Genomic DNA, 27485 nt, shown 5'->3' with positions numbered 1-27485 from the left:
GTCGTTTGGAGCCACCATACTTGGGTACTGCCACAAGTTTGTTTTTACCGCCGTCCAACATTTTTTAATAGAATCAAGTCGGCTACCTTGTTACTTTTTTCTTTAATTTTTTCAATATTATTTTTATTCTTACAATTATCATTATCATTTAACTACTCGGCTATAAACATCAGTCTCGATCTCCTGCGTGCGTTATTCATTTCCCGTTTCATTTCGTTGTTTGTTTTTGTTTACTTCTTCCTTCCTTACCATTCATTTTATTTTCGTCCAGGAAATATTTACCTGCAAAACTCTCTGCGCCCCCCAATTCTTGACGAATTCCCCATATGTGGGCATGTGCCATAGTATGATGGTTTATGGTTTATGGGGGTTTAACGTCCCAAAGCGACTCAGGCTATGAGGGACGCCGTAGTGAAGGACTCCGGAAATTTCGACCACCTGGGGTTCTTTTACGTGCACTGACATCGCACAGCACACGGGCCTCTAGAATTTCGCCTCCATCGAAATTCGACCGCTGCGGCCGGGATCGAACCCGCGTCTTTCGGGCCGGCAGCCGAGCGCCATGACCACTCAGCCACCACGGCGGCTTGTGCCATAGTATGAGGATCACGACAACAACAATAGCATGCGTGGAAGTTGAATCTGTAGACCATTTTATCCTCTACTGTCCACAGTTCGCACTTCAGAGAAAGATTCACCTGGAGGTTCCTCTCTCCAGGTTAGTGTTCCCGTTATCTCTCCCGGTGTTATTATCGTTCAGTGCAAGCGCCAAAGGATTTGCATTGGGTTCAATTTGTGGGATTCTCCATGATTACATAATTGCAACTGGTAGGTTGATTTGCTAATTCCTTTAAAATGCTTCGAGCTCTTCTTTTTTCACCAAAATGCTGTCTGTTGTTTTACTTTAAAGATTCTTCTGTCGTTTTTATTGACACATCTTTCAAAATTCACGCTTGGTACTAAAATTTTGTCGTAATCTCCTATGGAAATATTCTTGTTTATGCCTCTACACTTTGGCCAATACCCCCACGTAGGTATGTGTCATGCCTTAAGAGGACGAAGAAGAAGAAGGATAGAAACGTCGTTACAGTTTGTTTCGAACCATTCGAGCAGCGGATACTACGTGGACGAGCCTTAGTCGTACTACCTTCGCGACCTCATCCTTTCATAGGGTTTACTTCCACGGCAACATCTTCCTATTTCCTCCACTACAGGTGAGCAAAATGCGCTTACCGGACGTTTCTCATTTTGTGTTGGGCGCCGCAGGCTATTATAGGGCGACACTGAAACAGTGCCAGACTTCGATTTTTCAGGAAACACCGAACTGCCTCTCCCCTACGTAAAACGCCCAGTTTTTCTCACGATACATATAGGCCAAGATTAATTTTCTCCCTTTTACTATAAGGCCTGTCTTTTCGGCCCTATTCGAACACTCCTAAAATCTAGCCAAATAGCTCAGTGGGTGCAAGCCTGGATCCAGATAAGTGTTTCAAGAACAACATTTTAACATTTTAACATTCTCTTTAAGACCCTTACTTTCAATTTTACGACCTTTTACTCCGCAGGTGCTTAAAGTAAGACTGAAAACGATGGGACCGCACGAGAGTTCAAGGTCTTTTTTATTCAAACAATTGTACTTTGCTTTCTGGCGATTGTATACTGTCTGTGAGGGCCGTGAAATGCATTTTTTTGTAGTCATGCTTTTCTCAGCGTTGTTGCTACTCCCCTCGTAGAAATATTTGCTCGCGGCTGCACTTTTCTGCCTATTCGATGTCTCCGCTTTGTGTATTCGTAGATGCCACACGAGATAATGCTATCGTGCGCTTTTTTGCACAGAGCCTAGGAGGTTGCCAATCTCGTCAGAGCTTTTTCTTCTGGCGGTCTGTGCCGTATTTCGGTGAAAAATGAATTTATTGATTCAATCCTGGCTCCAAATTTGAGCTTGCCTGTGCGCGCAGATAATTTATGCCGAAATTGCACAGCCGGTCAACCTCGGAGCCGAGAAGCGACTGCATTAGTTTTGAATGACCAATGATTCAAAGATGAACTCAGGAACGTTTTTCCCCCGTCATTCAAAAAGCGGTAACATGACCCTAAGGGTCTAAAGAGATTGCCACTGCCACTCAAGTTGGTAAGACGATCACTACAAGGACGCTATAGACTGCGAAAAAACTCCATAGTAAAGCTACTCATGTAAGACTGACTTCGTCTTCTTTGTGTCAGTTCGACTGTCAGATATCTTGCAGATATTTTTTATAGTCACATTGTCCACGGCCAGTTCTTCTTGAGCCAGGAAGGCTGAATTGATAGTGACCTTCGATTTGTTTTTCTCTTCGGTTTTCAGCGTGCACCATGATGTTTAGCGATGCCCCCACGCCCTACGAGCCACCATCGTCAGGTAGGCTTGGAAGAAGGCTGGCGGGGCAACGCAGGAACTTGCTTGACATGCGTCGTAAGCATCGTTGGCAGTCGTGTTCTTGCCGACAGACATGGAAAACATGTCTTGCATACGTTTTGAGGTTCTGCCCGTGGGTGCTGTATCGCAAGAAAAACATGAATGGCTTCGCTTTAACGATAGATCCTATCTGTTCCAGACCCGAGGTACAGCCAGTTCCTGGAGCCCTCGAGTAAGTACGGCTGTGGCAGTTTCGTACCAGTCAGAGAGTAAACTGCACTCTTATGAGGAGTGCACCCTCAACCACATTGACATCCTTCGAGAATCCTTCCTTAAACTCGCATAAATGTTACCTGCGAGAAATCTGACAATTTCTTGATTGATCTCGGTTCCTGGAAGGATAAAAAAAAAGCCTTGCACATTTAGTTGAGGTGATTTTTATGCTGCCCACCAGAACCAAAGTACCGCAGCCGCTGTCTCCGTAGCTACTCGTGCCAATTTCTTTTTTTTTAAGCAACTCTTCTGTTCTGTCACTTTCAGAATGCTCACAGAGGTTTTTTCGCATTTCAGCGGATAAAGAAGAGTAAGTACGGGCTCAGAACATGCCATAAAAACAAGGGCAGTACATGATATGGCATGCACATGAATGGCGATGGTACAACCACATACGGAGAGCAACGTTGTTGCAGGGATTAACGGGGACATTTAGGGATGCCACGTCTATGTATCATGCAGCTTCACGGCAAACATCCCCATTAGTTATTCACTGAGGAGGACAATGTTTATTGGCTGTCTTCTCCACAGGGCGCGCCGAGCCACCAGAAAGAGTGGCTGGATGCGGCAACCTACGTAGTTGATCGCCGGAAGGTTCCGCCACATGCGTTCGTTTCTGTGAACCGAAAAGCACCGTGCTATGATTCAGTTGATGTCATGACCGAATGATCTATTTATTTTCTCTTCTATGAGCGACTGGATCAGTGAATGTTTATTATGGACGTAAAAATAATGAGAAGGGCCCCTTCCTGGCGGAATTAACATTAACATTCAGTCAAAGGCAGACACTGCCCTAATAGCAAATGCTTTTACCGCGGTAACGACCCTTCCCTGCACCCAGAAAAGTGTAGTGAAATGCGTGTTATTTACGATCAAAGTTCACTTTCAAGTGTTTGCAGATAGCATTGTGTTTTAGGGCTCATTGCAGTCCGAAGCAGAATAAATCTTTGAATTTTTTTTAAATTTTTACCGTTGCTAACGCTTGGACAAGCTTGAACTCTGTCATGGAGGATTGCGCTGTTAACAGGATGGCACTGATCTTGAAAGGCAGTCGCCAGCGTAATCGTGGAGTGCTTAATCTGTACACGCCAAAATCTCTGAAACAGCGAAGTGTCTTAGGAATTGGGGACTGTGTATCAGAAAGTAGACAGTTCAATAATCTTTTTTTGAGCCAGTGCACTCAGTACTTAATAGTACTAGACCTCTTTGCAGCCCACTGCACGCTGCAAGTGTTTTCTCAAAATTACTGAGTAGCGACGAGAAAGCGAATGTCTGTAAACTAGGGAGGCTCAAATTCCACACACACCTGAGTAACGCTTCTTTGTCCGTGGCCTTCGCTGCCGATGTGTAAGTGGCAGCATGGTGCAGCTTGCTAACATGATTCGCCGTAGAAAACACAACCAGCAACCAACTGTTCTCGTGAGCGAACTTTGGTGAGCCTCTGTGCATTCCTCGAACACACGGGCTTGACGTCCCGTCTGTTCTCCGTCAGGTAGTTACACGCAGTGACCGAACGCTCCGCGAGTTCTACCTTGAACGATTAATAACTGGACGCCCCACTCCAGTTGTAACCTACACAGTGCTGTGCGCGTGTGTGATTTAATTCCTCTAAAATGAACTAATCACGCGCACAACCTGGACACATTACTTATTGTGTAAATAGTTTGTACATATTACTTCTCCCCCTATCCTCTATTCCTGTCCCCTCACCTCTTTCATTTCATCTCTCCATTCTGCCTGCTGTCCTTTATTTCCGCTGCCCCAGCTCAGGTGCTTCAGTATCGATGGCAGATGCCGGGGCTAGCAAAAATCTTTTCCTTCCTTTTTACTATTATTTTTAATAAAACCACTACGACCACCACCACCACGGTTCTCATGAGAGGATATAGCATCTCATTCTCGCTGCCAGTTCAGCTGGTCCCAGCTCTAGGCTCCTCAAGCGGAATACTTCTTACGCGGCTCTGTTCAAATTTCAGTCGTCTTCAGCAGAAACATGCTTAATTACATCTGCAAGTTTGCGCCTAAGCGAGCGGTGGGCAATCTGAGGCCAAAACACATCAGTAGACTGTAAAATACGCTTTGGCGTAATTTGGGATGACGTGGTTTTACGAGTCTTAGTAAAATTTTGCTAGTAAAGCCATTTTTCGCACGACAATGCAGGACTGACGACTTCCACGCGACCATGACCTACTGCCTGGCTTTCGTCCTTGCTGTTGGAGTGATCGCTGTCATCTGCATTATAGCTGTGGCAAGCGGTGAGAGCAATAATACGATTTTGAATGCGAGGTCATTATCGATGAAGTAATCGTGAGCGTGATGACCATAACCTTCCTTTTCTGGTGGTATATAGCATGAAATGAAATTGTGGGTCTGGCACAAGTCTCTACCCTTAGGTGAAAAATTGGATGCTGTTCAACGAGTCAGGCCATCCGCATGGACAGATAACGCCGCCAAAGACCTTCTTTGCTGCTCTCCCGAATTGTTGTCGTAGCTGCTTCCGATACGCATTCAATGACCACTCACATTCCATATTACTCAGTCACAATTGATTACCAATTCCATGCGTTAGATGCCGCATTGTTTAAGGAATCTCGCCTGCCAAGAATGATTGCGGTTCATATTGGTCTGGATTCATGACATGATCTTGAAGTCAGGCGCCTCGCAATCACTTTTTTCACAAGGCCGCTTTGCCCATACGCGCCTATTTTCCTCTAGCTCCATTGTTTGTAAAACAAACCGCTGGCACCTACTGCGCATGCACATTTCATATTAGTGACGGGCGCATGCGACAGATGGCAGCAGCTGTCAAACACATACACCTGCCACTTCGCAGGCGCAGCTGGCTCCTCTTGGACCCAGTTCGCGCCTGCGTCTCCTGCGAGCGTTTGTTTTAAAGCAGTAGCAGACGACTTTCGGCCCACTCCCCAGAGGGCGCCACATCCTGCGAGAAACGCACACTCGACAAAGCTGGACTTGAAAAAGTAGGTGCAAAAAAGTCCCAACAGTAACACGGCATGATCATATTCACACAACAAATCTACGACGGGTGAAAACACGATAGTGTAGGTGCACAACGTTTTCTTTTTATTTATGGGTGACACAAGCCTAAAATCAAGCAAGCAGGAGACGAGACTTGATCATATTCACACAACAAATCTACGACGGGTGAAAGCACGATAGTGTAGGTGCACAACGTTTTCTTTTTATTTATGGGTGACACAAGCCTAAAATCAAGCAAGCAGGAGGACAATTTAGTCCAGTGCCTTCTGTCCGAATTTGCAGCGCAGCTCCTAGAAGATAAAACTACGTCTGCCGGAAAGCAGAATTCGGAACGTATATATGCGTGTCTTATTTCGGGGTGGTTCCTTGCAGGCGACAGCTCCCGTCAGGACGACGACGCCAAGGCCAGCGGGCGCAGAGGAATATGTAAGTGTGCTTCTGCGTCCACCGGAGGCGAAAGTGCCGATTCCAAGTGACCTTGTCGCTTCAAAACCAAGGCGCGAAAGACTTCCTTGTGTTTGTGCCTATTCGAGCAGTTCTGTTCTAAGTCTCACTGTACTGTTTTTAGAACATTTACGCGATACTAAGACCCATAAGAACGAATGGGACAAAGTAGGCAGATTCCACAGAGCCCAAAATATAGGATGCCTGCCGCTTCTCGTCACAGGACACGTGACAGCCTATCATGCGATACGTGCATTGTTTTGAGTTAACGCTATTCCTCACTTAATGAATACGCGCACCAACGCCACAGTAAAGACAGCAGGCACATTTAAGCTAATTTTTCAACGTTTTAGGCGGCGTCTTTTTAAGCACTGATTGATTCGAATTAAGAACTTTCAAAATACCCGAAAACGCACTTTGTTGCACACTTAGAGAAAATTCTTCTGTCGTTAAAGTCTGCAAGCCAACCGTCGCAGGCATTCCCAATCTCTATTTGTAATTTTGATCTAGCTAGCCGCTTATTTAAAATAGGCGTAACATGCGGCCTTAAAAAATAGACTTTATAAGCCAAATTGGCTCATACTGCTGTCTCTTCAATATAGTTAGTTTAATTGCCAGGTGTCTTCCAGTTGCTTCCGTCTAGTGCAGACTACTTCTGTGCAAGATGTCGTAACGGATCGGAGAATTATCACGTGTCTGAAATTACATCCCCCATATGCACTGAAATATATTTTGAAATTCCGGCTCTTTCTATTTTGCGTTGTCCTAGTCAAAGCCAACGCACGAAATGTACACTTTGGCATTTACATGAGAATGTTTGTTTCATCGGCTTGCTCACTTGGCATGACATTCATCATTATCATCATCATCGTCGTCAATCTGACCACGCCCACTGCAGAGGAAAGGCCTCTCCCATGTCTCTCCAATTAACCCAGTCTTTTGCCAGCTGCAGTCACTGTATCCTCGCTTTCTTAACCTCATCCGCCCACGTAACCTTCTGCCGCCCCCTGCTACGCTTGCCTTCCCATAGAATCCACTCCGTTACCCTTAAGGACCAGTGGCTATCTTGCCTTCGCATTACATGCCCTGCCCAAGCCCATTGCTTCCTCTTGATTTCGACTAGGATGTCATTAACACGCATTTGTTCCCTCAGCCCCTCTGCCCGCTTTCGGTCTCTTAACGTCGCACCTATCATTTTTCTTTGCATAGCTCTCTGCGTTGTCCTTAACTTAAGCCGAACCCTTTTCGTTAGCCTCCATGTTTCTGCCCGTAGGTGAGTACCGGCAAGATACAGCTGTTGTATACTTTTCTCTTGGGGGATACTGATAAACTGCCATTCATGATCTGAGGGAACCTGCCATATTCGCTCCACCCCATTCTTATTCTTCAAGTTATTTTCCTCTCATGATCCGGATCAGCGGTCACTACCTGCTCTAAGTAGACGTATTCCCTTAAAAGCACTTCTATCACCTTGCTACCAATTGTGAACTGCTGTTTCCTTGCGAGACTGTTGAACATTACTGCGGCCTTTTCCAGCAACGGCCACGGAAAGGCATACTCGGGAGCGCATTACTGGACGCACGCGGACGACTTCAGGACCGGATGGAACTCTGATTGCTACACAGTTGATGAACGCTTCACTCGATTGGAGTTATTCGCCTTGCAACGATTTTTACAAATTCGTGTGCAATAGGCTCCAATATCGTGGCGGCGAATGGATGGTGAGTTTCTTTGTCATTAGCCGTAAGGGCTTACAAGCTTACAGGCTCACCTCACCAAAAGCTTGCAGGCGGCTAAGGTTGCAAGGCAGCTTAATTTAAATCGCGCCTCTCATGTGCGAAGTCAGTACAGCAAGTCCCGTGAAATAACGGATCCTTGTTCCGCTCACTCTGGCGTAATATGATCTTAATGCGACTGGTGTTTGTCAGACATGAATTAAGTTGCAGTTCCGGGACTGCTTGTCTCTCGATCTACTGGTTGTTGTCTCCTTTTTAACGCTAATCTAGAACTGCATGCCCCTAGAAACAGGCCGGTCTTGTCCGTACGATAGTTCCACTATACGTTGTGCTTACCTTTATTCCCGACCTATTTTTTGGGAACAGATGTCAGCGCGATCCTTGATCTGTTCTGCAGAGAGAGTTAGCCGTTGAGTCTTCGTGTTGTTTAAATACGTTTTTATGTGCCCTAGCTGTTCATACCCAACAATTCTGGACGAAAGCATTTTTGAGCGGTTAGCAGTTTGTGGACGCTATTTGTTTCATATAATTTAATGTTTCAGTATTAACAATCGATATATCCGCCGACCACCCGAAGGAAGTCTTGACTTTTTTTTTTTTTGCTATAGTCAAAAGCGTTCCCCATTCGCTTTCTACGGCAGTCTTAAGTGGTAGATGAGGTCTACGCAAACACGTTAAAAGAAAGTTTTGTTACACATCGGAAGAACGGACCACTACCTTCAATATGTCCATAAAAGCGTCTTAAAATTTTTGCAATATTCAAACTTTTTCTCCGGGAAAGTTTGACACGGTGTAAGAGGAGGCATGACCAAATCCGATTAAAAGAAACGCCACGTCTTCTAAAGGCGTTCCTGCACCAATAGACAGCAGTTTTCAATTTCAAAACTGGGGCCGCCGCGGTTGCACAGTGGTTATAGCGTTCGGCTGCTTACCCGAAAGACGCGGGTTCGATACCGGCCGCGGCGGTAGAATTACGATGGAGGCGAAAGTCTAGAGGCCCGTGTACTGTGCGATGTGAGTGCACGTTAACGAACCCCAATGGTCAAAATTTCCGGGGTCCTTTACGGAGCCCTTTACTACGGCGTCCCTCATAGCCTGAGTCGCTTTGGGCCGTTAAACCCCCATAAACCATAAACCAATTTAAAATGTCCATAATAGTTGTTTATAACATACTAACGTCATTGAGCGGCAGTCTGCACTTCTCTAAGAAAACGCCTTCATACCTGACGTTTGTAAACATAGACTGACTCTCTGTAACTATGTTGCTTCCTTCCTCCTACCAGCAAACAGAGCGAACACACGCAACCATCAGGGAGACGCTCTATTCCACGGAATACCCGCGTCGCGGCCAGAGAGCCGCGGAGAAAGCGGCCAGCTTGCACCAAGCTTGTCTCCGCTTGGGACACCGAGCAACCAACTCCGAGGTGCGGGTCCCTGCTTAGGGTCAAAACGAGGCGAATTAAACGATTTGCACTGACCATATTCCGCTTTTGACGCCGTACACCTCACTCAGTAACAGAAAGGTTTGTTCGTAGTACAAGAATTGTACTCACTAAGGGTAGACAGCTGGGCTAGTTGGTTTGCATTCTTATGGAACATGGTACCAGCGCAAGAAACAAGGACGAAGGGAGAAGACAGACAGAAGAAGACAGACTGGCGTTCGTGTTGTTCGTCCTTGTTTCTTGCGCTGGTACCATGTTCCATAAGAATTATACTGCCCCAGCAAAATGTGTCCCAGCATTTGCAGATTTCGGGCGTCGGTAAATTCGCTGTGGTCCTACAGTCTTGATCCAGGAGTATGAAGTCGTGCTGGTATCGACTTCTTACAGATTTTCTCGCTAACGTCCGGTGCATCCATTCCGGCCACAGCCAAAGTCACCCTATTGTTAGGCCCGATGTCAATAGAATTTATATGATTGATTGATTTATTAGACTTGATAGAATGAACGCGCTGAACTTGAGCGAGTTGGGCATCCTCCTTGCGTCAATCTAGAGCGATGTTACGAGAAACAACATTGTACTGATGTCTTCAACTAACAATGCATTTCGATGAGTAAGCCGCCGCGGTGGCTCATTGATTATGGCGTTCGGCTACTGACCCGAAAGACGCGGGTTCGATCCCGGCCGCGGCGGTCGAATTTCATTGCAGGCAAAATTCTAGAGGCCCGTGTACTGTGCGATGTCAGTGCGTGTTAAAGAACCCCAGGTGGTCGAAATTTCTGGAGCCCTTCACTACGGCGTCCCTCATAGCCTGAGTCGCTTTGGGCCGTTAAACCCCCACAAACTTTAAACCAAACCGCATTTCAATTAGTGTAAAGCATAAATTTCCGGATCTAAAAGTCATTCCAGTCTCCAAGTAGGCGTTTGCCTGTGGACGCTGCAGCTTATCTACATCCGTATTCCCGTCATCACGAAACACTAAACAGACCGTGTGCTCAGTGATGTAAGCGTGCGTTGAAAAAGTCTAGGGAGGCGAAATAATCCTCAGCTTTCCGCTATGATGTCTGTCAAAGTGCAGACACGTCTTCAAAATGTTAAGCCATAACTACTACACATAATATAGCTATATGCATAGTTATCTTCGTGATTACCGTTTTATTATTCTCTAAATCTCTTGCCGAACGTGCAGGTGGAATCGGTGCAGCATTTCTTCTCCAAGCTCGGCCTGGACTTTTCCAACATGACATCAGACCCGAACTTCGACATCACGCACCGGATAACGCAGCTCTCACTGGAATACGGGTTCCCAACTTTCGTGAGGTTTGGCTACCACAAGGAGCCCCGGGCTACTCGCATGACTTTAGAAGTGCGTAACCGTCTTCATTTTCCCTGGATTTTGCATGCCGTAATTGCTCACGTTTGCGGTTGCTTCAAAAGCAACATGATCGGTCATAAACTGTCGACACCTTAGAGCTTATAGTTGCACAAAAGGTAAAGAACAAACAAATAAGGGCAGCCCCATTAGGTTGATAACTGCAGAGTGCTAATCTATCGAAGCCAAAGAGTTTATCATCATCTGTCTGACTACGCCCAATGCAGGACAAAGGCCTCTCACCTATCTATCCAAGTAACCCTGTCCTTTTCCAGCCGCCGCCACCTTATCCATGCTAACTTCTTCATCTCATCTTTCCATCTAACTTCCTGCCGGCCCCAGCTACGCTTGCCTTCCCTCGCACTAAAATTCCTTATTTTAACGACAACCGGCTATGTTGTCTTCGCATTACATTCCCTGCCCAAGCCCATTTCCTCACCTTGATTTCGACTAGGGTGTCATTAACCCGCGTTTGTTCCCTCACCCACTCTGCTGTCTTCCCGTCTCGGCACGTTACAGCAATTTTTTTTTTTTTCCAGAGCACGTTGAGTTGACCTCGATTTAAGTTGAACCCTTTTCGTTAGGCTCCATGCTCCTGCTGCATAGGTGAGCGCGGTAAGATGCAGGTGTCGTGTACTCTTCTCTTTATGGATACTGGTAAACTGCCATTCATGATCTGAGAGAGCCTGCCAAGTGCGCTCCATCCCGTTCTTTTTCTTGTGGTTGTTTCTGGCACGTGATCCGGATCTGTGGTCGCTGCCTGCCCTAAGTACGCGTATTCTCTTACCACTAACAGTGCCTCTCTACCAATCGTAAAATGGTGTTCGCTTCCGAGGCTATTGAAGGTTACTTTAGTATTCTTCATATTAATTTTTATACCCGCCGTTCTACTTTGCCTGTTTAAGTCTTTGATCATGCCTTACACTTCATGCCCTAAAGGACTTACTAAGCAAATGTCATCAGCGAATCACAGGTTACGAAGGTATTCTCCATTAAGTCATATCCCCAACTGTTTCCAATCCAATAGCATTGGAAAGGCTGAGTCTCCCTGCCTCACACCCTTATTTATTGGAATTTTATTGCTAGTTTTATGGATCACTTTTGCGGATGTGCAGCCTTTATAGAAATGTTCCTGTATTTTTGCATAAGGCTTATCTACACTCTTATTCTTCGATGTCTGCTTCACTGTTGAGGTTTCGACTGAGTCAAATGCTTTGTCGTTATCTTTGAAGGCTATGTATACAGGAAGGTTATATTCTACGGATGTCTCTACCCCCTGATTGATAGTGTGAATACGGTCTACTATCGAGTAGTCTTTACGAAAGCCTTCCAGACCATTTGGTTCATGGAAGACTAAGGTTGCCCTGATTCTATAAGCGATTACCTTAGTAATTATCTTTTAGGCAACGGACAGCAAGCTAATCGATCTGCGATTTTTCAAGTCCTTGACGTCGTATTTGTTAGAGTACGATGATGTTATCGTTCTTCCAAGATACCGGTAGGCTCAACGTCATAAGGCATTCACTTTACAGGGTGACTAGATTTTAAGGCGAAAGCCTTTAATGGCTCGTACTCCCGGTCGACATCCTGTCCGTCCGTTACATCGCCAACCGGAAGTCATGGCAACGGATGTGACGTCACACCCACACTTTGACCTTGGCCGATTTGCACCAAAATCGATGTCCAGCCTAATCCGACTATGACGAACAACACGGCGACCCCAAAATTTGGCCCGGGTCACCCCCGAAGTTTGACCTTGGCCGATTTGCACCAAAATCGATGCCCAGCCTAATTCGACTACAGCGAACACCATCGTGACCACCAAATTTGGCCCGGGTTACCCCCTAATTTGGCCCCTGTCACCCCCCGAAGTTTGACCTTGGCCGATTTGCACCAAAATCGAAGTCCAGCCTAATTCGACTATGACGAATACCAAGGTGACCCCCAAATTTGGCCCGGGTCACCTTCGAAATTTGACCATGGCCGATTTGCACCAATATCGATGTCCAGCCTAATTCGACTATGACGAACAGCACGGTGACCCCCAAATTTGGCCCGGTCATCCCCGAAGTTTGACCTTGGCCGATTTGCACCAAAACCGATGTTCAGCCTAATTCGACTATGACGAACACCACGGTGACCCCCAAATTTGGCCCGGGTCACCCCCGAAGTTTGACCTTGGCCGATTTGCACCAAAATCGATGCCCAGCCTAATTCGACTACAGCGAACACCATCGTGACCACCAAATTTGGCCCGGGTTACCCCCTAATTTGGCCCCGGTCACCCCCGAAGTTTGACCTTGGCCGATTTGCACCAAAATCGATGTCCAGCCTAATTCGACTATGACGAATACCACGGTGACCCCCAAATTTGGCCCGGGTCACCTTCGAAATTTTACCATGGCCGATTTGCACCAATATCGATGTCCAGCCTAATTCGACTATGACGAACAGCACGGTGACCCCCAAATTTGGCCCGGGTCACCGCCGAAGTTTGACCTTGGGCGATTTGCACCAAAATCGATGTCTAGCCTAATTCGACTATGACGAACACCACGGTGACCCCCAAATTTGGCCCGGGTCAGCCCCGAAATTTGACCATGGCCGATTTGCACCAAAATCGATGTCCAGCCTAATTCGAATATGACGAACAGCACGGTGACCCCCAAATTTGTCTCGGGTCACCCCCGAAATATGACCTTGACCAATTTGCACCAAAATCGTTGTCCAGCCTAATTCGACTATAGCGAACACCATGGTGACCCCCGAATATGGCCAGGGTAAACCCCAAATTGGCCCACCCACCCCCGAAATTTGACGTTAGCTGAAGGCTTTCAGTTCGCGCACTTTAGATCGCCAAAGTGCCCCTGAATTTCTCTAGCACAATCTAGCTCCTTTCCGTCCTTCTACAAATCTGCTGTTATCTGATCCTAACCGGCTGCTTTACCCCTTTGCATTGCTCCCAAGGTCTTTAGTTAATCTTTCGTTGCTGGTGGGATGTCCAATTGCTGTGAACTACTGCCTCTTTAATGATCTGATTGCATTGGCTACTGTGTAGATTTGTGTAGAACTCTTCGGCTACTTTAACTATCTTATCTATCTTTCTAATGACAATGCCCTGCTTGTTTCCTAGGGCAAGCATCTGATTTTTGCCGACGCCTAGTTTCCTCTTCACCGCTGTTAGGCTGCCTCCATTCTTTACAGGATGCTCGACATCTCTCCACATTATATTTCCGTATGCCAGCTACCTTGCACTATTTCTATTCTGTTTCTGGGGTTAGAGGCTTTCGCGCATAGTATTCTTCTTAAGGCTGCAGAACAAACTAGCGGCCGGACACGACCGGCCGTTGCATTCACTTCAAGTCTGTGCACCCTGGTTGCCATACAGAGAATTTGGCGATTAGCTGTTTGTTGTGTTGCGAGTTGTGTGAACGGAGCTAAGGATAAAATTATTCAACGTACACTGGTTTCGCGATGCTGCCACAGATGCACCACAACGATGAGGACGCGGAATGGATCAATGTGCAGCACAGGGATAACAGCGAGGAGAATTTGGAGACTTCTTACTCCAAAGATCTGACCTTTTACGACGAGTGCCTGGACTCTGCCGAGCTCGCCAAACGCATCATCCTAGCGGAATCGACCGGTGGGTACATTCATGTTATTTTATGATAGATGCGGTCAAGCTAAGACGATCTAATGAGAGCGAGTCACTTAGTTTTCTGGAAATAGCCACAAGATTAAAAAAAACTGATGGAATCAATGAAGGAGCAGTAAAAATGCCAATATACCACAGATAAGGCTCCAGATACCGACATACTAGCTATGGTCGTTTATAAAAACAACACAATTTTATCGAGTGTAGTCCGGCCACTTTTCAGATGCTTTACCGCTATTATAATATCGACTGGAAGTATATATTCCTGTAGATGTGCGCTGTACGCCTCTTTTACGAGGCCACAGCGATGACATAGTAATACTTAGGAGTAATAAGCTTGATTAGGCGGTGTTTCATGATCAAAGTTGCCAATATTATTGAGGTAGCATTAGGGGTCCCGTTCATGAGAAAAGCCGGCGTCCGTCAGTCCGTGTCACAAAAAATCAGGCGGAAATCTTCCCGCAGGGTAGCGGGCAACCTGATCACCAAGGAAGCTGGCAATTATATTAATTAAAATGCATTCAGTGCAACTGCCACCTGCCCACTGTGGCACTGCGCGTCAGCCCATTGGTCGAGAGATAGACATCCTCACGTAGAACTATATGTACAAAAATGGGTCACAGTAATACAAGCCCCACCGGTGGCTGTGTTTGAAGCAGTCACCTGCCGGGCCTGAGCCAGAAATGGTGTGAGGGCTCCCCGCGATCTATGAATTTCTGGAATAGAAGGAGTACTTGTTCAGGAGGGGTGACTAATTCTAGTGCATTTTACTCTTAAGGGCCGGGTAAGCGTCGTCCAAGTTTTCTTACATCCCTGTAAAGATGGATATTAACTTAGGAAAAATAGCGGTTGCAGTCTGTGCTCATGAAGATGCCTGTCGCGCCAAGATGAATGAGTGGCGGTTTGCGTTCGGCTGCTGATGCATAGCACACGGAGTCGAATACTAGTCATGGGTGTCTCCAGTTCTAGCGACACATTATGCAATACGTCTGCGCTATGTGATGTCGGCGCATATGGTCGAATATACGTCAGGTTGTAGGAAAATAATCCGGAGCCTTCCACTCTGCTATTCCTCAAAGCCCAAATGCAGCTTCTGGATGCAAAACTCGGCATATCATGCCTTCAGTACGCGCACATCAGCCGCCATTCATGCGCCAGCATCCTGATAAATCCTCCTTCCACCCAAATTCTTACACTCACGATGTAACATGATGCTGTTTTTGCTTTTAGCGTAGCTATAGCCTATTATGGAAAAGTTATTGGCTAATCATGTAGAACAAGCATTTTCAAAGAGTCTTTCTGGTATTTTCAGACACAGTACTGTGACATTGAAAGGCAATTTATTAGGGCAAGGAGTACAGACAGAATCGTCCGGTGGCCACAAGTTGTCAGTGGCAAAAACTGAAAAAAATATGCCTTATTTCGGTAAATTGTGACATTTCATTAACGTGTCGTTTGCGTGGCTTTGCTAACTGCTTCCACCATTGTAGGACAACGATTTTGAATAGTGAAAAACTGTAAGGAACTGGTATAGAAATATTGAAGTTAATAGTCCATTCTTCCGATATGCAGCAAATCTTTCTTTTAAACTGTTTCCATCGATAGCATCGAGCAGTTAAGACTGCCATATAAATTCAATTGGGAACACTGGGAAAGTAAAAAAGTTAATATAAAAAAAATTCAAGCCTGCTGACTGGAGATCTGCGGATATATTGATCGTTTTAGTAAAATTTTGGATTATATGAAAAAATCGCGCTCATGAACCTTTCCCCTTCCACAAATGCTTTTGTCCAGAATTGTCGGGTGCGTCTTGATGATATGTAGAGAACGGAACATAAAATTTTGTTAAAAAAAATCTTTAGCTTGAGCGTTGCGCTTTACTGCGGCTACCTGCTACGGAAGGGTGACTATTTCAAAGAGACGGTTAACGCAGGTATTGTGTTTTCCTCTTTGCTACAATCTTCCTGCGGCCGCTTTGGTTGTGTTTATTAATTTAACTCATTTAAACTTTTCTTTCGCCCCAGTCCAGGAGTTCATACCAGCCATCCGGCAGACCTCGCACCATCCTATTCACACAACGGTTGGAAGCATTGGGCGTTTCACACCTTGTGCCGCTTCTGAAGGTTCGTTTCCTTCTTCTATGTACAATTGTTTATGAACTGAAAGCCTTAGCACTTTTTCCTTTTTATGCTTGTAGATAACACGCGCACGTAACGGCTTTGAAGAAAGATTTCGGTGTTCTGTTCTGTGGCGCTAAGAGAGTCTGCACTACTTTTTTTGTTATTTCACCCTCCCTTGCCTTGTTTCTCACGATCAACTTTAGTTTGATACATTCGTACCGCTGTACTGCACCCGTGCCGAAATCTCTATGGTGCTGCAATAATGACCAGATAATATTAATAATAATATTAATAATAATAATAATAATAATAATAATAATAATTGTTTTTTGGGGAAATGAAATTGCGCAGTATCTGTCTCATATATCGTTGAACACCTGAATCGCGCCGTAAGGGAAGATATAAAAGAGGGAGTGAAAGAATAAAGGAAGAGAGAGGTGCCGTAGTGGAGGGCTCCGGATTAATTTCGACCACCCGGGGATCTTTAACGTGCACTGACATCGCACTGCACACCGGCGCCTTAGCGTTCTACCTCCATAAAAACGCTGCCGCCGGGGTCGGGTTCGAACCCGGCTACTCCGGACCAGTAGCCGAACGCCCTAACCACTGAGCCACAGCGGCGGGTGATCTGATGGCGCCAAAATTATTTTCCCGTCTATACTGGCCCAGTGCAGCAAACAGAATGCCGCCATTTTGAAGTTAGGTGTAAAACTGTCGCGTTGAAAGGAGCTAGTCGCACTCATGGACCCTAGTTTAATATTGGCTCATTTAGTTTTGCTCTACTCTCATGATATTCATTAACTTTTCGAAACATGACCTACATCGCATCGCGTGGAATCTTACGGAAAATATGGCGAATGGCAAAGCTGCCTTATATCCGTGCTACCTGGATTCAAGCAATTACACGATGTCCCGATGACTTTCACCTACTCGTACCGGTGGCATGATCCTAGTCGCATTTCTTCTATCAAACGCGTGGTTTTATGAGTTCATCTCAAGTCCTCTAGGAGATGCCTAAACTTGCTGTTTAGTTGAAAATTATGTTTTTGATAAAGCAAGAACTGGTAGCACATGCCGTTAACGGAAGAACCCGAAAAGTTCCACATTTCCCACTGCTTGTGATTCACCCTGAATGCATCGCGCATTAGTCAAAATGGCCTCGAATGCAAAGAAACCGTAGTCTAGGTAAAGTACAGAATGATTACGGATCTGACCACAGCGGTGGCCGAGTGGTTGAGCATCCGCCTCGCATGCGGGAGGTGCGGGGTTCGATCCCCAGTGCAGCCGGTCACCCACCGGTGATACAATGGGTACAAGCTTTCCCCTGGTCTGGTGCTCGGCTTATTTAGGGTGAAATGCTTGGGAAATGGGTCTTCGACCCCCACGTTGAGAAATCTAAAATACCTTGTGCCATGGCGCTCTTTGGCCTCAGATGCCCTTGCGCCATAAAAATTCATCATCCTCATCAATTACGGATCTCACGGCCAAGTTCTAGAGTAGCGTCGGCGGTGATCCGTTGTGCTAAACAGACGCGAAGCACGCAGTCATTTATTTATTTATTTATTCATTTCAGAATACTACATACCACTGCTTGGCCGAAGCACGAAAGATAATCACGTTCTAACCGCCCGTCTTTTCCAGATCACTGGGAGTGGCTCATCACGCACTACACGGGACATGCTTTCAGCGCCGATGACCCAGTGGTCATTTGGGACAACGCCACGGGGATGGTGGAACTGCTGATGGACGACAGCAGCCTGTCACGTGATGACTCTCGTTTACTGGTGGCTTGGACCTTGCTACGCAAGGTCCTTCCTTTTGCCAGCGGCGAGAGGATGATCGCGCTGGCTAAGAAAAAATACGCGAACCAACGACGACGAGGAGCCATCGCCGATTTTTGCTATGACACCGTCACCGACGTCATGGCTCTGGCGGCGTCGAAGCTGTATTTCCGCAAGTGTTCGTATCGCTCTCTGTGCTTTGGTCGATATCTCGCGTCAGAAAGAGTGATCAGTTTTTGAGTGTACAATGAGCGTGTTGTTGCTGGGCGTTAAATTCTTGTCACTCATCTGCATGGTTTTGGTCCTGTGAAGTATACGTGCTGATTGTATTGTACTATTGAAGCGAAAAGCTTCACTACGCCAGGTAAAGTAGTCGTTGCGTAGGGCGGAGAGTGACCTTGAACGACCTTCGGCCCAACCATGTTAGTGGTGTATGACCGTGTGTGGTACAGTTATGGTGTCGAGCTCTTTCATCCCTGACCTTGACCCATGATCTTTAGTTTACAGTTGACCTTTGACTTTGGATGACCTTTTGGTTGACCTTTGACCTTAAGAACATCCGATGGGGTGATGTGAAGCCGCTTGATGACGTCATATGGGGGTGTCATAAGACCACGTAACACCACGTCATAGCCACGTGGTCGTGTGGGTATATATAGAACGGTTGTCATGAGCGTGTAGCGGAGCTGCCTTGGACGAGCCTCAGACGCTTAGCAAGCATCCATGCTTTTCGCTGAATTCCAGGGTTAGCCAAGTTAAGCTACTGCCAATTTTTTGTTTCCAACAATGATGACGTCGCATATCGTTGAGTATGGATTGTTATGTTAGTGCGTGCACGGACGTGTGAACATGGTTTGTTGTCGAGTATTCTTTACGAAAGCCTGCTTGATCATTTGGTTGATTGAAGTCGAAGGTACTCCTGACTGTATTGCAAGAACCTTAGTAAATACATTCTAGGCAACAGAGAGTAAGCTAAGCAGTTTGTAATTTTTCAGGTCCATGATGTCTTTTTTCTTATGAATTAAGATTATGTTAGCGTTCTTCCAAGCTTTCGGTACGCTCAAGTTCTTAAGGCACTGCGTATGTAGGATGGCTAGTGTTTCTAGTGCAATCTTCCTCCTTTAACAATTCTGCTGCTACCTGATCCTCACCAGCTGCTTTTCCCCTTTGGATTGCTCCTAACCCTTTATTCACTCCCTCTTTCTTTACTCTTGGGATGTCCCATCGCTGTCTGCTATAGCCTCTTTCATTAATGTACTGATTACATTGGGTAGTGTATAGATTTGAGTGGAAGTCTTCGGTTACTTTAACTATCTTAACTATAGGGCTAATGACATTACCCTCTTCGTCTCTTAACGCATACATCGGATTTTCTCATGTGCCTAGTTTCCTCTTCACAGCTTTTATGCAAACTCTTTTTTTAGGGGCTTGCCCTATTCTATATATATTCTCACGACTCGGTAGAACCCCGAGGTACTTGCGCATAACCAAGGCCTCCATGATTTTTGGTGAAAGCAACGACGTTGTCCCGAAAGCTGTTTACAGCCCCATGAAGACGCAGAAAGTCCATGCCCAAGATGAGGTCCTGTCGGTTGCACTGAACGCCACCGAAGGAACACCGTTGAAGGGTCGTTCGTACTGGTGGCACCGTTCTTGGAGGGCTCGCTCTATAGCTGTAGCGTCCTTGACGGACTCACTGACGGTTTGAGGTGGGTTGCGCACCAAGCCGGCAAACACCTGCTCCTTGACACCACGCATGAGATGCCGTAGCTTCCTTTGCCCACTCATATCGGGGTCGGCACGGCGAAGAAAGCAGCCATGTTTTCCGCAAACATAGCTACGCTTTCATTCGGCTTCTGGACGCGCACTTCTAGCAGGCGCAGCGTATTCGCTCTTCGATCAGTACTGGCAAAACTGCCCACCAGCTGGCGGCGGAAGTCATTCCATGTGGACAAGCTGGCCTCGTGGTTTCCAAACAAACCAAGTTCTAGCATTATCCTGAAGGGCAAAATAAACGTTGTAATGTTTCTGGTCCGCGCTCCACTGGTTGAACTTGGCCACTCGCTCAAACTGGTCGAGCCACTCTTCCACATCTTCAAACGTGTTCCCGCGGAAGCATTCTGGCACCTTAGTATTGTGAAGAGTCACCGGCGTAGGGGTGGAAGGTGCCATGGCTTAGGAGACCTGGCGAACTTTGACGTTTGAAGAGTCGCCCGGCAGATGGTTGTACTGTGGGGCAAGGCCTAGACGGCGGCGGCTACAGCGATGTACAGGCGTGTCGATGTCCGGGATCCGCTGTGGACCGCCGGAAGGAGTCCTCTGCATACCCAGCACGCTCCACCAGTGTCACGACTTGGTAGAACCCCGAGGAGAGCTTAAAGATAAAAACGGTTTACTGGTCAACCAGAAAGAGTCCCGGCGCGTTTCAGCTTCTTTCTCTTCCAGCCTCGCGCTCGTAGATCCAGTCGTCATCTTTGGCGTCTTCTTGCATGCGGCAACATTAAACCTCCTTATTTCGGCTACCTGGAGCTTATTTGCTAACTTTCATAGCTCTGCCAGTTCTATTCTGTCTGTGGGGTTTGATGCTTTCATGTTTTGGCGTTTCTTAATCAGATCTTTTGTTTATCTGAGAGAGTGTCGTTCATAGCTTGATTACTAAGGTCGCCTTCCTCAGTTAAAGCCGAGTATCTGTTCAGCAGCAAGATCCTGAATTCATCTACATTCCCTCTTACCGCTATCTCGTTCATGCGGAATTATAGAGGGGCATTTCCCTCGCTCCATTTCGCCACTTGCCATCCGAGGATTCAGACGGACGGTCGGGCGGATTTTTCCGACATGGTGGTTCTAATGCTAACGGATCAAAAACCGTTGGCGAAAGACAGACGCAGTGGTAAAGCCAGCTGTTTTGTAGAACCACCAGACACCTTCCCACCCCATCTCCTAGCTAGGGGACTGTCCACCCACCTACCACCATCCTCAACCCCCTCCTCACCACATCGCCACCCTCGAGAAGCGCCACCTGCCAACCCACCCCTTACAAAAATTTATTTACACAGTCTATAGACTGTCCATAGACGTCTCTCTATGAAGTCTGTAGACTTTCTATAAACAAATCCTGTAGTCTAGTCGTAGGCAATACGCATTCTATATAAAGTCTATAGACAATCTATAGTTTTGTGGCCATGCACTTTTAACAGACTTTTGTCGATGGACAGTCTATAGACTATGAATAGACAAAATGGAGTATCTATAGGAAGGCGATAGAGTCTACAACAAGTCTATACGCAGTCTATAAACCATTTTTATAAGGGACCTCCACCCACCTTCACGCCCCAGAAATATTCTGTCGCGTGTGTGCAGCCTCGGCTTAGAGTAAAATCGTCCAAATTTTAATCAAGACTAAACTTAACTACTATAGCCGACTTCTCGCATCAAGATTTATTATCATTCTGCAATTTTTTTAGCACAATAGCCCGAATCCCACGCTAATGACGCTCCCTTTCTGTAGACGTTCCGCAGAGTGCCCTGGCGTCGACACGCCGGCTGACCAGGGACCTGACAGAAGTACTGAAGGCTACGATAAACGGGGCGGACTGGATCCAGGGAGAAGCGCGGAGCGTAATGTTTGACAAGGCCAAGCACCTGCTATTCACCGTAGGCTTCCCGGACGGCCTCGACAGGGGTTTTCAGGTGGAAAGTTTCTATGGTGAGACAGTCACGACATGATGGTTTCGCTGCAGTTTTGCTACAGATAACTCTCGCGCAATATGTTACTTTTACTCCGAATGGAGGGGCACAATTACTCCTTCAAATGTATAGTTTCGTATTTAGCCTCTCATGCAATTATTGCAAGTGTTGATTGACACAAATAATGAATTATTCGTGTAACTCTATGAACTACCTGGTGATGGAATTGTGCCCGGGCCGCCGCGGTGGCTGAGTGGTTATGGCGCTCGGCTGCTGGCCCGAAAGACGCGGGTTCGATCCCGGCCGCGGCGGTCGAATTTCGATGGAGGCGAAATTCTAGAGGCCCGTGTACTGTGCGATGTCAGTGCACGTTAAAGAACCCCAGGTGGTCGAAATTTCCGGAGCCCTTCACTACGGCGTCCCACATAGCCTGAGTCGCTTTGGGACGTTAAACCCTCATAAACCAAACCAAACCGAATTGTGCCCGGAGCCGCGATGATCGCTTCGAGATTAGTTCGTACTGTTATTAATGTAAAACGTAAACTGCGTAGTGGACAGGACTCAGAAGAAATGCAGAATAGACGAGCGCAGAATTTAAGCTACTTACTGAAGCGGCGCCTCATTCACCTCCAACAGTGCGCATGAACGACACACGAATGGCCTTCAAACGCACCACCAGGATCACCTCATTGAACACAGGGATTTTTATTTCTTTTTTATATAAATGTATCGAATCCTGACTAACACAGTTTTGAGGACTACATCTCGCTAGGCTTCGAGAATTTCCCGCCCATGTTTTCCCTTCACGTAGCCCAATATTTTGGTGTGCAGTTTCTATCGCAAGAGTTGCTGTGCTTCGGCAAATGTTTTCTGCCAAACAGATGAAAGACATGGCATGTTTCTGTAGACTCTTCTTAACGCACCGTCCCGTTTGCCCCAAGTAAACCATTCTGCAGCTGAGTGAAATCTCGTAAACTATTTCTTTTTGTGGTTAGCGCCACAGCCAACTCCGCTTCGCTTATTTTTGTTTGTTTAGGGGCACAAACGGTGCAATTTGCAAGGTGCGGAAAAAAAAGAACATCAACATTGCATTTTTCTGCGACTCACTTGAGACCATGCGAGACAATGTGAACATAGGGTGACGCCTCACATTTCCGCCGCTTCACATTTATTCACTCCGGGGGCCATCTGTTTGGAGTGTAAGGACTCAACAGAAACTCAGCAACAGCCTGAAGAAGGGAAAGGGAAAGCCTGTGTAACGCCAGCGATTTATTTATCAGTAAAGCTTACCGCCACCTTGTGAGAACATGTCTTAACAAGCAACGACCACAAAAAATACGCAGTGCCCTCTTAGAAGCTTGCAGTGGCAGGAATCCTGCGGAAGATTAGCCGTTTTAACACCTTTGCTTGTACGCCCCGCAGAGTGGGTTCTTTTCATTAAAAAAAAACAATATCAGATTTAGGAATTGCAAACAGGGGTTCTCCGGGAGTTGAGTGGTTAAATTTCATCTATTAAATGTAGATTGAGAAGAAGCTACAACTTCGTCGCTGCCATTTCTAGGTTATCGTATGGGTTAAGAACTGAAAAGATTAAAAATTCATCAGCTTAGCTATAAAGTTAGATATTACGGTCGTCAGTGTTCATTGCTATTGCTACTGGTGACTTACATATGTCTTTGATGACGCTAAAGAATTGTTTCGTATTAACTAAAAGTTCGGATTAAGCGAGTATGAATTATAATAGATATCGTTGTGTATTTCTGCCAATTCCTTTTCGTTCCTGTGACTGCTCCGCCAGTGTAAGCAGTATTACCTTCACCAAAGACTATTATCTTACATTCATGTCTATGTTGCCTGCAGATAAATAATTTGACCTCGAAATGCAATGACGTGACATAACCAAGGGGATTTGCGTTTTGGCGCACATTTACGCAGCGGCCTTCCCGGACGTCGATGAGACTTTCTTTGATCCGTACTTGGAGTCGCGTCGTCTGCTGACGACTCGCCAATTCAGGGGCAACATCACCGCGAACTTCAGGGCTACGGACGTCAACGCTGTCTACAGCCCTCAGGAACACAACGTCAATATCTTTGCCGCTCTACTGCAGCCGCCATTCTTCTTCAACAATGGTCCGGCTTCAATGAACTACGGAGGTCTGGGACAGGTATGCTTCAGTGGGACGGGGGGCAAGGGTTGTGATATGATTTCTGTGAACTACTACTAGCATGGAAATGCCACAGGATCCCGAGGCACAATATACACAAGGTTTTCTTGGCGTGTTCTGGTGTCCCCTGGTGAGAACGTCAGGTTGGCTATTGTGTTCTAGTCTTAACAGTAGACCGTTGTAGTGTGTTCTAGTAGGCACACTAGACCGTTGTAGAGTGTTCTAGTAGGCACACTAGACCGTTGTAGAGTGTTCTAGTAGGCACAATAGACCATTGTAGTGTGTTCTAGCAGGCACACTAGACCGTTGTGGTGCGTTCTGGTAAGCACACTAGACCATTGTAGTGCGTCCTAGTGAGAACAACTTACTGTGTTAGCGTGTTTTAGCGTTCACATCAGACTGAGTTGACGTCTTCTGATGTGTACGTCAACTTGGGCTAGTTTTCACATCTGACCAAACCGGCTCAGTGCAATGTTCGTAGTCTGCACAACAGATATGAGGCCTGTGCCCCACACCAGCCTGATGTGTTGGCATATGACCACAGCAGCCTAGTGTTCTGTTGCTAGTGTACCTTTTAGGAATTATTCATAAGCGCTATGGCTATCCGGGAAACTATCTAATTAACCTTTCACCTACCTCTCGTACTGAAATAATGTTTTGGGCATCCTTCAGAGCTGTTAGCCGATTCCGTACGTGCCTCATCACTACACGAATGAATGCAGCCTGCACCGTTCCTTCCGTAACCCTTTAAAACAGTTTATCCAGATCATTCTGAAGGCATCGGGTGTTTTTTAAGAATCGCGACTGCATCCTTTTAAAATAAGTCGTTGAAACTCTTCGTGGGGCCTTTCTCGGCATGTGCTATAGTCACGGTGCCTGTAGTTTTCCAAACATGATCATCAAGCCGTAAACGTAGGCACAGATCGCCACTTCATCGACAGAGCACCACACCCCAAAATCTTCTAATAAAAATACTATGTTTCGATAGTCAGTACGTTTTCAGCCACTATTTTTTTTCACTCTCGACATTTTCAAACATTGTCTCCCAATTATAGTGCGTGGCTCGTACTAAAAATGATCAAGCGTCAAGCCATGACAAGAGCCTCCGACATGCCGATACGCATACAGTAGTGCTAAATATTTAAGTATACGTGATTTAGTGAATATTTGTGTGAACTCAGAAGCCCTGATTCAATATTTAGACACCTGCGTGCCTACTTTGCAGTCGTAGGAAACATAAGGTAGGATAAGGTAATGCTGGAGCTGTTGCACCTCTAACCTGATCTAACCCAAGTAACAAAACTCAACCTATTCTTACCATGCCTAACCGAATAATATATGGCATCCCAGCCTACAACTACTACGAATATTTTTGAGGCAAACACGGTCGGATCACGATTTGGATCTTAGAGCCAAGTTACTAACAAGGGAATAATTACTCATTGGCATCCACCTAAGCGCAGCCATACGGGTGCAAAGGAAAGCTATATAGCTTTCTCAGAAACTTCATAGTTAAAGAAAAATTCGTCCTGGTCCGGGGTTCAAACCCGAGACCACGACTTGACCGGGGCAGTCGCTCTACCAATTGAGCCAAGTTCTGTCGATTGAGTGTGATTTTGACTAGACGTTACCGTTTCCGATGTTTGCAGGTTATCAGCCAAGAAATTATGCATGCCTACGATGCTGCCGGAATGAATACCAATTACCTGAACCAAAGGGTCGACTTGCGAGGATCTCCGACAATGAAGGCGTATGCAGAGAAAGTTACGTGCCTTCGTTCGTCCTACGAAAAGGTTCGTATGCACACAAGTTTGCTGCGTAATGCTGCGTAGTCACTGTCATCGGGAGATGCTGTTTCCTGGTTGCGCTCTCTACTGGAAACAAATTTTAGTTCACAATTTTTTTTAATAGCAAAGATTTCTAAGATACATTTATGTTGCTCTATCTCCCCACACCTATTCCTCTTTGCTTGGTGCAGGAGTCTTGTTATTGTAATTATTATAGAGCTTGCTACTTTGTTTAAGGGTAGGCAGTGGAGAGCATAATGTCTCGCCGAACTACGGGCGCGTTCCACGACGACATTTTCTGTACAAGACTATCGTTATAACAGCAAAGCATTATAGATATGGAGGAAGCCAGCAGTCGCCGAAACCAAGGAGCATAGATGAATGTTTCAATTTTTTAATTTGTTGTTTGATGAATTCGAAATGCATAGTTACACTTCCCATGCTAGCAGGTTCGTGAGTATCGGCGACGCCATTGGCTGGAAGGGAGTTCTTTGACATGAAATAGCCGCTTTATTCCTGAGTTGTATCTGACTTTATAATAAAATACAGTATCCTAGACTTCAAAATCTTATTCGGAAATTGCCTTTGTACTCATACCAACAACGACATGTTAATGTGTTCCCATCTCAGCGCCAACTGTCCTCATCTTTGGTCTCAGGTTACGAGACTTCACGCGCATCAGTTTGTCTGTTCTGTTTTTATTTTTTGTTTGAATGTATATATATATATATATATATATATATATATATATATATATATATATATATATATATATATATAATATATATATATAATATTCCTAGAAATGTGTTTTTTGTTCCCACTCCTGTATACGAGCCTGTCAAGGCTTACAGTATTAATAAATAAAAATAATTAAGAACTCGTAGCACACGGTTTGCTACGTTCGTTTTGCTATCGGTCGGTGCTCGTTTGATGTAATCTGTCATTACAGATGGATTCAACGTCCCGGGCGAGGATGATACAGGACGTTTCGGACTCTGAAGCCATCGTCGACTTCGGCGGCATACAGCTGGCCTACGCCGCCTACCGGAGACTTTCGGAAGATGAGCGGAGGACGTGCATCCCAGGCGTCGCACCCGAGCAGGCCTTCTTCATCTCTCACTGCCTCAAGTGGTGCACCCAAGCTAAAGAGCTTCACAACCTACCGCGCGAGAATTACTGGCGCAGCCGTACTCGATGCATCGTGCCTCTACAGAACATGCCTGAGTTCGCCGATGCGTTCTCGTGCGACCAGGGTGACTTTATGAGCCCTAAGAGCAGGTGCCAGTTCTGGTAGATCCACGACGCCGGAAACAGTAAAGCAGTTTCGATCCGCTGCTCTCCGGTCATAATTTTTCACTGACGTGTTTCTCTAGACTTCAATATTTATTTATTTATTTATTTATTTATTTATTTATTTATTTATTTATTTATTTATTTATTTATTTATTTATTTATTTATTTATTTATTTATTTATTTATTTATTTATTTATTTATTTATTTATTTATTTATTTATTTATTTATTTATTTATTAATACTGCAGAGTCGCTTTGGCTCCAAGTATGGGTGAGCACGAAGTATTACAATGATGTACCCCAAAAAATACAATAACACTTGCATACACA

General features: G+C 45.8%; 1 protein-coding gene and 1 long non-coding RNA gene across 2 annotated transcripts; both read left to right on the top strand.

The window, feature by feature from the left end:
* Positions 1-1095: 1095 nt before the first annotated feature.
* LOC144135463 (uncharacterized) lies at positions 1096-2628 on the top strand. The gene is made up of 3 exons (XR_013315507.1): positions 1096-1214; positions 2345-2398; positions 2595-2628. It is a non-coding gene; the product is annotated as an uncharacterized LOC144135463 (long non-coding RNA).
* Positions 2629-4834: 2206 nt separating this feature from the next.
* Positions 4835-27182, top strand: LOC144134489 (neprilysin-1-like). Its single transcript, XM_077667398.1, has 12 exons — positions 4835-4923; positions 6041-6094; positions 7649-7833; positions 9132-9272; positions 10478-10654; positions 14147-14306; positions 16343-16441; positions 18080-18397; positions 21728-21925; positions 23842-24071; positions 25721-25864; positions 26811-27182. Exons 1-12 carry the CDS (start codon positions 4851-4853, stop codon positions 27153-27155), a joined length of 2124 nt encoding a protein of 707 aa, XP_077523524.1. The 5' UTR covers positions 4835-4850; the 3' UTR covers positions 27156-27182.
* The last annotated feature ends 303 nt before the right edge of the window (positions 27183-27485 follow it).

The sequence above is a fragment of the Amblyomma americanum genome, chromosome 5 (genome assembly GCF_052857255.1).
Source record: "Amblyomma americanum isolate KBUSLIRL-KWMA chromosome 5, ASM5285725v1, whole genome shotgun sequence".
In the NCBI taxonomy this organism is placed as follows: domain Eukaryota; kingdom Metazoa; phylum Arthropoda; class Arachnida; order Ixodida; family Ixodidae; genus Amblyomma; species Amblyomma americanum.
The sequence above is the reverse complement of the archived record's forward strand: the minus strand, read 5'-3'. Positions and strand labels throughout refer to the sequence as shown.